Below are 11783 nucleotides of genomic sequence, written 5' to 3'. Positions count from 1 at the left end.
ATGAAGTCATTTTTTTTTTATGTGTGTGTACCATCAGATTGGATCTGACTTGTCCAGGAGGCGATTGTTCCTCCTTCTTCAGCAGAGCATCTGGTGGATTTGAACTGCACACCTCTGGGATTGCAGTGCAGTTTCCTGCCACTAGGCCACCAGAGCTCGCCGAAGTCAACTTAAAAAAAAACAAACATATATTGGGAAACTCTGCTGTTAGAGACCTCTCCAAAGTACTGAAGAGCAACGATGTCAGTCTGGAGACTAAGGTGCACCTTATACAGGCCATGGTTTTTGCAATCACTTGTTATGCATTAAGAGAGCTGGACAATGACTAGGGATGATAAAAGGAGAATTGATGCCTTTGAGCTGTGTTGTTGGAGAAGAGTATACCATGGACTGCGAAGAGAATGAACAGGTTCGTCCTGGAGAGAGTTAAATCAGGCTGCTCCTTGGAGGCAAGGATTCTGAAGCTTTGTCTGACATACTTTGGACATGTTGCAAGGAGTCCTTGAAGAGGAACGTCATACTTGGGAGGGTGGAGGGACTGCTCAGGAGAGGAAGACCCTGGATAAGATGGATTCATTCAGTGATGGATAATGGGAGAGTAGGTGTGTCAGAAACAATAAGATTGCCACAGAATGGAGCAGGGTTTAGGGCTATTGTACATAGCGTGGCTATGAGTTGCAGACGACTCAACGGCTCATAACAACAACAAGTAGTCCCAATCTGGGACAAGAAATGCATTACAAAATTAATTGAGGGGAGGGCAAGGGAGAAAAATGTACATCAGTGAATGAAGAAAATCCAGCCTTTCTGTAAACTTTTGTTTAAAATCACAGTTAAAAAAAGAAATTATTAAAGGGAGGGATAGATCATTGCCAAATATTTTCTCCCAGCTTGTAGGTTCTCTTTTATTCTTTAGGAAAAGTCTTTGATGCACGCAAAGATTTCCTTTTTAGCAGATCTCAGTCATCTAATTTCTCCTCTGCTAGTTTTCATTTATGTTTGATAATGTTTATGCCATTGATTAGCACCCCTAAAATTTCCCCAAGTTTTTCCGTGATACTCTTTATAGTTTTGGATTTTATGCCTAGGTCATTGATCTATCCTGAGAATGTTTTTTAAAATGGGCTGAGGTATGGATCTTGTTTCCATTTTCTGCAAATAACCAGTTTTACCAGCACCATTTGTTAGACTGCCTTTTCTCCACTTAATGGATTTCATCTATGTCTAAGATTGGCTATGTCTGTAGGTAGATGTATTGATGTTGCTGTCATTGTCTTGTGCCATGGAGTCAGAACCAACTCAAAGCTGAACCTCTAACAGGTTTTCAGAGACTATAAATCAACGTTGGAGGAGACTGCCCATCTTTCTCCCGCAGAGCAGGTAGTGGATTCAAACCACCAGCTCAACCTTGAATTGGTAGTATAAACTCTTTACCCATTAGGCCGCCAGAATTCCCTGGAAGCGTTTATAGGCAAACTTCTATTTTAAATGATGGTTTAAAATGCTAACTTACTTGTAGAAGACACTTTAAAAAATCATTTTATTCATAAAGATTTATTATCCTTAAGATCAAAATAAAGTCAATTTAATTAGTGAAAAGCATTTATCCTTCCATGGCATTTCCTTACATTAATCTATGGAAGAAAAGAAATACAATAACAACCTTTTAGGAGAACTCCAGTAGCATTGTGATTTGTTACTGATCTTAAAAATCTGATTCTCTCTGTAGATTGCTGCTAAAATTGATTCAATTCCTCACTTGAATAATTCCGCGCCTCTAGTGGACCCCTCAGTGTATGGCTATGGAGTACAGAAACGGCCTTTAGATGATGGAGGTAAGTTGCTTTGCCTTTGTGATAATAGTGAACCTGCCAGTTCCATTTGAATCTGTGTCAGCCATTTCCCACACGTCACACTTTTAAGAGAAATGATAGAGAGGAAGTATTTAGGATGATTTTTCTCAGCAATTCTCTGACATTTGAGTTCTGACTTGCCTTGATAATGCAGGAATCTTTTCTGTAAGGTAAAGACTTAGCTCCTAAGCTTCAGCTTTGAAGTCATTTTACAGACTTCAGAATTTTGATTGATTTTGGGCTTCATTCTTTCAGTTTATGTGTGGGAATTGAACTTCAAAGAAATGCTAGGGTATGACAACAATCCCGAATAAAAAGATACATTGTAGAGTGGGCTGTAGAGGGGGAAGAAAATGTGCAACAATGAATTTTTTAAAAAAACATGCTAGGATTTGGTGCACAGTTTTGAGGAAGTTGCAACTACATCATAACCTTAAAGAGAGTGGAATGGAGACCTTTCTAGTCTACCTGGTTTTCCACAATTCCCATTTATTATAGATTCTTCGTAGAAGTATATTTACCTTTCATTTATTATTTTGCTTAATTTTTGGCATGTTTTTTGGTCTGCCTCATCCCAAAAAGAATTTTATTTAGACAGCTTGGAATCACCAGCCTCCTTTGGTAACTAATAGCTGTCAGGTGTGTTTTTTCAGAGCGCTAAGTAGTTCCTGAATTACATTTTATCTCATCCATAGCTGTGACAAGGATACTGACATACACTAGATTACACTGGGCTGTGCATGTGGTTGGGTGAGTCATTGTCTTCTCTGGCGGTTCCTGCTGTTGATAGGTATAAACACACAAGCATGCACTTTTTTTTCGTGCTATTTTATAAAATGGAAAGAATCTGGTTTCAGAGCAACATATATTGTGTGATCTTCTCTTCTAAGAATATGTTCTTAGAATTATGTTCTTACATACATAGTAAAATGATATGTGGTAGTTATAATTTCTCTGGTCTCTTTGGGAATTCTATAAGAGAACTCCATTGGTTTTAGATGGAAGCTTTAATTAGTGTTTTCTTATACCACATATCACCGATTACAATATCTGCCTTTTGCCTTAATGAAAACTATAATGCCAGGTAACCTTTTTGCCTCTCCAGGGGCAATAATACTTTGGTTCCTCTTGTAAGACATCAATGTAAAAATAAAAATATGTTGTCTGGCTCTGAGTATATAACTCATTAATGGGCAGTGTCTCCCTAGCTTACTGTTTCCCGAAATCTAGATCAATACATTTCACAATTCCCAGTCTTGTTTTTATCTATTGTGTGTAGTAGAAGTGTTAAAACTTTTTCACACAGTGAACTGGTAGTTACTGTGTCCTTTTGTTTAAGAACAACTGGAATATTTGTAGATTTTTCTTCCGTTAGTCTTTTGCACACACATTTGAAGGAAATTAGTTAAAAAAACTAAATTTACTGAAAAAGAACTGGAACATAGGTTTGTAGCTGACTCAGCCAGAATCACCTGATAAAACAACAGGAATTTAGAACATCAATTTGAAACACTTGAATCCCCAGTTCATCATTACATTGTACCCTTTTTTTTAATGTATATATTCATGCTATTTTGCATGTCTACCTCCTGGCAACTAAATGTTTGTAAATACAGAAAATGCAAGTTTCCTCTTTTATTCTTTCTGAATAAATCTACCTGCAATTAAAAGGCTCCATGCTTAGCTGAAAGGTCACCTATTTAAAGAGTTACTCCTCGGGGAAAAGGTATGGCGACCTGCTTCTGTATAGATTGCAGCGTTGGAAACCCTGTGGGGCAGTTCTCAATCCTGCAGGGTTGGTGTGAGTTGGAATCCATGTGACAGCCAAGTTGCTTTTCTGTTTTCTAATGGGAAGGCACTAAGAATTATTAGTAATTAATATTTTAAATTTTATTCAAAACACATCTCCCATCACATTTTACATAATCAGTTGTATTTGAAGAATAATAAATTGCTTCAGATTTCTTATATTTTTTATTACAGCTTGATAAAGTTAGTCCTCTATCCTACAGAATTGCACAAATTTTCCTCAGAGGCAGATTTTGTGATTTATGGAAACCTTGAGAGTTGGGAGCCTACCACTATCTCATTTTGTCAGTTGCTTTCTGACAAGGATAAGGTCACCCAATTAGTTCCATTCTCTTGAATAAATATGTGAATAAACAGAATCTGCCAAGGAAAGCGATGTTCATGTTTACCTGACAGCTTTCTACGGGTCACAATCGTCTGTTTGTGCAATAGCAATGTAGAAAGTAGAGATAAGGCAACTGGCAGGAGTTCTGCCACTTCTTTTCTTAACACTAAAGGTTTCCAGGTTTCCAAAACTTTACATTTACATTGTTGATATTTTTTATTTAGTCACTTCTGATTCAAAGCAATCCGTTGGAATTATAATTCAGAAATGAAGTGGCAGTCATGGTAATGCACAGTGTAACTTGTCAGTTGGCTTAGCCAAGTAGAATAGTCATGAACGTTTTCCCCTAAAAATGAATGCGCTAAATCTACAGAATGTACGTGAAAATCATACACAGTATCTGTTAACATTCTTTGAAACTATTTAAACCTATGGGATAAAAATTAGATGTCAGATTAAAGGGGAATTAATAGTTTTTAGAAATTCTGTTAGGGAACATGTGAGCCAACTGGTCTGGGCTTTTACTGTCGCTGGGCATCTGAATCATCTGAGGAATTTTGAAAACACATCTTAACAGCACAGCCATTTTAGAAGACAGTTTTCTGTAAAAGTAAACTTGCACTTAGCATACAACACATAGTTGCTCTACTGGGCATTTATCCCAAAGAAGTGAAAACTTTCACATGAAAGCTTGATCATAGTAGCTGTATTCATAATAGCCCCAAACTAGATATAGCCTATTTGCAACCCTCAGCAGGTGAATGGTTGAATAGTGTACATCCAAACAGTTGAATACTGTTTAGCAATAAAAAACACAAACTGTATCAAGTTTGTGTATTATATGTATCAACATAATATTAGGTGATTCTACAGGGAATTATGCCTGATTTTAAAAAAGTAAAAACTAATCTCCAAAGGTTATGTACTGTATGGTTCCCTTTATAATAGGTAAAAAATGGAAATCAAGTTAATGGTTGCCAAGAATTAGAGATAAGGGATAACAGAACCTCTGTTTAGAAAATGAAGAATCACAGCTGGAAGGCACCTTAACTTCCTTATCACATAGATGAAGAACTCAAGTCTGGAGAAAGAGTGACTTGAGTGAGGACAGATGTCTGATGAGTGGCAGAAAAAAGACTCAAACCAGGGTCTCTGTTTCAAATACCTGAAAATATAAACTCCAAAGTCTGGAAGATCCAGGTTTGAGTATTAGTTAGTGGTGATGGTGTTCAGTGCCTCCGAATTGACTACAACTCATAGCAACTCATTGAAGAACAGATCTGAACCTTGCACTATCCTGCACCATTCTTAACCATCTCTGTTATGTTCTAGCCCATTGTTAAAAGGCAGTGTGTCAGTAGTCGGTCTTGTTGGGGTTCTTTCTCTCTTTCTTGACCCTTTACCTTTCCCAGCAAGTTGTCTTTTTCAAGGATTAAGGAAGGACAGTGTGGCCAGAGTATGTGAGGCAGTCTCCCTGTCCTTGCCTCTAAGGAGTACCCTGGTTGACTTCTTCCTGGACAGATTTGTTTGTTCTTTTTGCAGCCATAGGATGTCCCGCATTCTTCTTCAACATCACTACTGGAAGGCATTGTAATCTTACTCATTGTCAAATATATGTACAAGTAATTGAAAAAACTATGTCTTGGATCAGGCACAGTTGGTAGCTCTGTAAATTTAAGCAAGTTGTTTAACCTTTCTGAGCCTCTTTTCACATATAAAATATCCACCTCATAAGATTCCTGTAAAAAATTACTTTCAACATTTGAAAATACCTCTCAGAGTGTAAGAAATACTCTTATTTCCATCAGACCGAGTATATATTTACTAAGCATGCAAATGCAACTGAAATTAAAAAGTTAGGCCATCCATATCCTTATTTGTTGTTGTTATATGCCATCAAGTCACCTGCAACTTGACCCTATGTACAATAGTTCTGAACCCTGCCCTATCCTGTGGACCTACTCGCACTACCCTAGTTACTGTGTCAACCCATCTCATCCAGGATCTTTATCTCCTGCACTGTCCCTCTACCCTTCCAAGCATGATGTCCCTCTCCAACGGCTGGTCACAGCCGGCAACATGTCCAGAGTATGTAAGACAGAGCTTCAGAATCCTTGCCTTCAAGGAGCAGCCTTGTTTCACTTTCTCCAGACAGACTTGTTTAGTCTCTCGGTGGTCCATGGTATATTCAATACTCTTCTCCAACACCACAAGTAAAAGGTACTGATGATTCTTCTATCATCCTTAGTCATTGTCCATCTCTCTAATGCTTAGCAAGTAATTGTGAAGAAAGACCATAGCCTGAATTAGGCACACCTTGGTCTCTAGACTGACATCATTGCTCTTCAGTATTCTGGAGAGATCCCTGACAGCAGATTTTCCCAGTGCAATTCACCTTATTGCTGGTGCCAAGAGTGTTGATTATGGAGCCTAGCAAGCTGAAATTGTTAACAACCTCAATCTCTTCTCCATCCACCATGGTGCTACCAGTTGGCCCAGTGGTGAGTACCTTTGTCTTCTTGATACTGAGCTTCAATCTATATTGACAATTACAGTTCATGACCTTCTGCAGCAAATGCTTCATGTCGTCCTCAGTTTCAGCAAACAGGGTTGTGTCATCTGCATAATACAGGTTGTTGATGAGTCTTCCTCCAATCCTGATGCCACATTCCTCCTCATAGAGTCCACCCTCCCAGATGATCTGTCCAGCATACAGGTTGAGAAGGTATGGAGACAGGATGCATCCCTGACACACTCTTTTCCTGATTTTGAACTATGCAGTGTGTTATCTTGTTCTCTTCTGATTACTGATCTGATCCAGATAATGGGTTTTGCATAAGCACATCAAGTGTTCTGAGATTCCCATTCTTCTCAAGGTTAGCTATAATTTGTTGTGAGCCACACAGTCAAATGTCTTTGCATACAATGAAACACAGATAGACATTCTTCTGGTACACTCTACTTTCACCCAAGATACGTCTGACACTGGCAATAATGTCTCTAGTGCCACGGCCTCTAAACTCAGCTTGTATTTTTGATAGTTCTTCCTTTTTCCCTTTTTGGTAAAGCTGACCACAGTCCTCTAAATTGATTCTGGGCCACTAGATTAAATTAAATTATACCTACAAAGTACTTGAAATAAGTGACTAAATAATAGTGCAGAATTAAACAATGTAGTGTTGAAACTCCTAAAATAAGGGCAAGAAGCAAGAATGGATATGGAACCCATGTGGCATGTGGGCATAGGCCCTGAGCCTATGTACTGTTCTAAGGATGCAGGTATAATCATATCTTTCTCCAGTGACCTAGTCGAGAAACTCCTGCAATCTTAAAGGCATGTGGTTTGAATCCACCAGATGCTTCACAGGAGAAGGATGAGCAGTCTCCTCCTTTGTGATTTATTTCCTCTGAAAACCTGTTGGAGGGTGAGCTTTGAGTTATTTCCAACTTGATGGCAAAACACCAATATCCATTAGAGACCACTAATGACAGCACTTGCCGCCTCTGGCAGGGTTTGGATTGAGTCAGTGTAGTTGAGGCACCTACTGTTAGTAAAAAGTATGTTAGTCTACAAGTTAGAGTGACATTGAGATCAGTTTTCATTTACTGTCACTTTTCAAAAGATCATTTGCAAAATTAATGACAGATTATTTGCCAGTAATCTTTTTTTTTTTTATTTGCCAGTAATCTTACAAGCTAAACTCAGTATGTCAGTGGTTTATGGCCATAGGGTGAGAGTTACTGCTTTAAAACAGAGGAGCCTTTGTATTATTTCTGGGAGAAACACTTCATTAAAATGTTTTTAAAACTTTTGAATTCCTTTCAGATTATTGCTGCCCATGGCTGGGGTTTAGAAAGGCATTGGACACAATCCCAAGAGCCTGAGCCCCGGGGTGAGATTGGGGAAGAATTGTTTTCAAAATTTGAAGAGAAAGGTGATTTTTGCCAGTCTTCCAAAACCTGCTGATGCTTCCTAGCCTCTGGTTTCTGGTTCTGTATATGATACTACTCTCATTGTTGGTGTGCTGTTGGATCTTGGATTTTTTTTTAGAGACAGTATTTTAACTGTTGAAACTGATGCTATAAAGTTCAGTATGTTTCTTAGTGATAATTTGTTAGCATTTCTTTTGGGAAATAAAAAAGACTTTTTTTCTTTTCCTCTTCACTGTGGGGGGAAAGGCAACCTTATTTTTTTTAAAAATCATTAAAATTGGCAGAGTATAACTCTTTTTTTTTAAGAGTATGACTCTTTAGAAAGAATTTCTTATCCTGTAGAATGAACATTTTCCATGAAAAGCTCATTTTTCCATAACCCAGGCAACTGCCCTGTCTATAGTGTGCAAGATAATGAAATGAAAATTCCCTGTGTGTGTGCTAGAATTCATCTAAGGTGAACTATTGAAGCAGGATGAAGCTTCGTCAACCAGCGTGCACCGTTAACAGGAAATAGGACTGATTTTATTCAGCATTTTTCCTTTTTTACAGTAAAATGACTGTAGTTACCATTAAATTGAACTTGATGGGTGTTCCCATGTGCCTTCCTAGTTTGACCCCTCTCCATCATGAAGACTAAGGAAAGGTCCTCTGTTGGTTGGACATTTATCAGTTTGAATACCCAGTGACCCCTTTTCATTTTTAGGCACCAAATGGGAATGTTTCTGAAGGGAATGAAACTTTAAATCACACATATATGCTTGGGCTGCGTCCATTTACATGCAGGAAGGAGGTTATTTTTCCTTTTCAAGAGTCTTCCAACTTGAAGAGTTGAATCTGGATTTGAATTGTATTTCATTCTTCAGTCTGACTCACAGCACTCTTGACCATTTGTTGGATGATGATGTATGCACCTTTATTTTTGATCCTTCTAAGTATCTCCACTTGTTCTCCAAGTATTGACTGGCAGAAATGATAAAGTGTGTGACATCTGTAACAAATACTTTGCCAACAAAAGAAATTTCCATTTGCATGATGAGCACAACATTTCTAATAGTCTTTGAACTGGAGCCCTCTGAATGTTCTCATGAATCTTGTGCGTTGTTTTTGTTCTGTTTCTGTGGCTTTTCTGGCTGTGACAGAAATATTTGAAGATCATCAGCCTTTTGATATTTCTTACCAAACAGCACCATGAACCAGAAGCCAAAGTCCAGTCATGTTGCCCTATTTGAGAATTAGGTGCTTATCATTTGTGTTCTCATCATTTTAAGACAGTTTATTTTTCCGTCTTCCATAGACTCTTATCTTTTAAGAGATATATTCAGACAGTGTTTAAGAAAGCAAAATTTTTCTCTTACATAGGAATAGGTACCCAAACAGGAGGGCGTTCTGCTATTGACAACCTCTTTTGACTATGTTTTTCATACTCAACTGCCTTAGGTAGATGACAGTCTGCTCACTTATTTTAGGAGTTGAATGCAGAACAAGGATGCTGTTCCTAAACTGGCAATTGTCCATATCTTGTGTAGAATATTAATCATGAGCACTACCTAGCTTAAGCAAGAGTTTGTTATGTTCAAGCTGGATATGTAGAAAAAATGTTTTAAGAGTTAATAGAAACAATTCTTATTCCTGGGATAAGCAGATTAATAATATTTAGTGTCAATATTTTGGCTGCAGACCATTATCTTGCTGTTGATCCAGAAGAGATAGAGTATTGACTCAGTAGCTTTGTTTACTTTTTGCTAACATTTCTTTATGTAGTATTATTATTATTATTTTATTTTTAAATGTCATGATCTGCTTTCTTTTGTTCTTTCATGATCAGCTACTCTCCAGAAAATAACAGGATTAAGTTCAAACTTAATGGTTATTAAAGAATAACCATTGGAAACCTACACTTCCTTTTCTTTGTCTTGAAATTGATATAATTGTTCTTTCCTTTCTTACCTAAAATCTGTCACTTAAATAACTTTCCCCAAAAACATGTTTGTGAATATTCTTTTTAATGTATTGTAAAGTTTCTCATTTGCCTTGTCAAGTATTTGGAACCCTCTACATCTTTCACATTGAATTTGGATGGAGAGCAGGAGGGAGGTGGGAAGTTAGGGGGATTTAGGCAAGCAGGATTTTCTCCCAGGCCCCTCAGAATGTAGACACACAGATCATTGTGTTTCCTGGGCTGCATTTTCTCCAGAAAATTCACTACAGAATCATTTTTGCTGACGGATGGTGAAGGAGACCCTCATCAATAGCTAAAAGAGCAGAAACTGAAACAAACAGCATCGCCAAAGTGGTTTTGAGAAAATATGATTACAGAGTTGGTTTTAATAACAAGAAGCTGTTTGGCACTGTTGTCTCTGAAATGGGCTTGAAAGGCAGCTCATTCTTAGGGTGCACTGCTTAAGAACTGCTTCGGTAGATGGGGTCTGGGAAGAGGCCTAAGGAGGGAGGAGGCCAGAGCCTCCTTGAGATACTTATGCCTTTGGGGTCTGACGGGTGTCTAGAGGGATGGTCCCTCCCCCGTGGGCATCAGGAACATATGTGCACGTTCTTAGTGACTACAGCTGCCATGAAACAGTCCTTAACAATGCTTCTGAGGAGGTTAAATCTTCTCATTTGTGTTTAAAAAGAGAAAGATGGAACCCTTTCCATCTTCACATTGAGTTTGGATGGAGAACAGGAGGGAGGTGGGAAGTTGGGGGGATTTAGGCAAGCAGGATTTTCTCCCAGGCCTCTCAGCATGTAGACACACAGATCAATTTCTTATCCTGTGTTCAGCTGGACACTAGGTTAGAGACTGTGTTGATCAAGATGTCCCCTCCTGTTTCATATCATATAACGCATTCATTTCAGCCACTGAGCCTAAATTACTGTTGGCTTTCTTTCTGTCTGTCTTTTTTCCCCTCTGAAATGGTAAGAACTCGTATAAGGATGAAGTTAGTTTATCCGTGCTAATGCTTTGATTTTTCTTCTCTCTTTCTCTTTGCCACAGTAGGTAACCAGTTAGGGGCCTTGGTACATCAAAGGTAAGCAGTGGGTTATGTTTTATTATTTATTGATCATTTCTAATTGTTTATTGATCCACCATCTGTACTAGAGTGTTAGAAAGTCAGAGGTTGAAAGTATGAAAAACCATGGGCTACATTTCTTTAAGACTCACATTTTTGCTAGCCCTTTCCAAGGCATATGATCTCAGGGGATAAACTAATACAAGGTATTATTTATCCGCCATTATGATACAGAATTTTTTTTTTAAAAAAAAGACTTCAAAAAAATTAAGAGTTATTCTTTCAACTGGCATATATTTAATTTCTAAAGATAGATTATGAAATTACTCCTCCTGGTTTTATGGTTTTTCTATTATTTTATGAATCTTTATCTGCTTATTTGAAAAAAAGTAAAGTCCTGAAGAAGTGTCTGAGTTGTTAAGCTTTTGCAGAATGATTTTGGTACTTAAGAAGTCTGTTAAGGTAGATGGCTCACACTTACACCTGGGAATCCAGCAGCCATGGTTTCACCCCTACTCCTAAAAGAGAGATGCCAGAGAACCTTGGGAAAGTTACCAAATGTCTTCCCTGCCTCAGCTTCTCTTCCAAGTTTTCTTTTAAAACATGAGAAGTGTAGGAGGCCTTAAAGACCTTGACTTTAAAATGTCTTTAACAGGAAAGTTATGATCCCATTGTGATTGGTGAAGGATCAAATATAACATAGGTTGTTCTTTTCAGTTCTGTAATAAAGTGAAATCTTGGCTCTATAGCTCTTGTTAAAACATATTAATCTTAGTGATACAATTGTATCTTCTTGTGTTTACCATAAAAGTTGGAGTGGAAGGGGAGACTATGCAATCTCTAGGCATTAAT

The 11783-nt window shown here is 37.9% G+C and overlaps 1 protein-coding gene across 1 annotated transcript in view; it reads left to right on the top strand.

The window, feature by feature from the left end:
- The window catches only part of FUBP3 (far upstream element (FUSE) binding protein 3), a 75518-nt gene that overhangs the window by 27363 nt on the left and 36372 nt on the right, over positions 1-11783 (top strand). The window contains exons 2-3 of the mRNA XM_006892454.1: positions 1730-1835; positions 10916-10949. Coding sequence (XP_006892516.1) covers positions 1730-1835; positions 10916-10949 — 140 coding nt within the window. The remainder of the gene's footprint in view (positions 1-1729; positions 1836-10915; positions 10950-11783) is intronic.

This window comes from Elephantulus edwardii, unplaced genomic scaffold (genome assembly GCF_000299155.1).
Source record: "Elephantulus edwardii isolate Elephantulus edwardi_28Jun2011 unplaced genomic scaffold, EleEdw1.0 scaffold00116, whole genome shotgun sequence".
Taxonomy (NCBI): Eukaryota; Metazoa; Chordata; class Mammalia; order Macroscelidea; family Macroscelididae; genus Elephantulus; species Elephantulus edwardii.
Note: the sequence above shows the minus strand (reverse complement) of the source record. Positions and strands in the feature narration are given on the sequence as shown.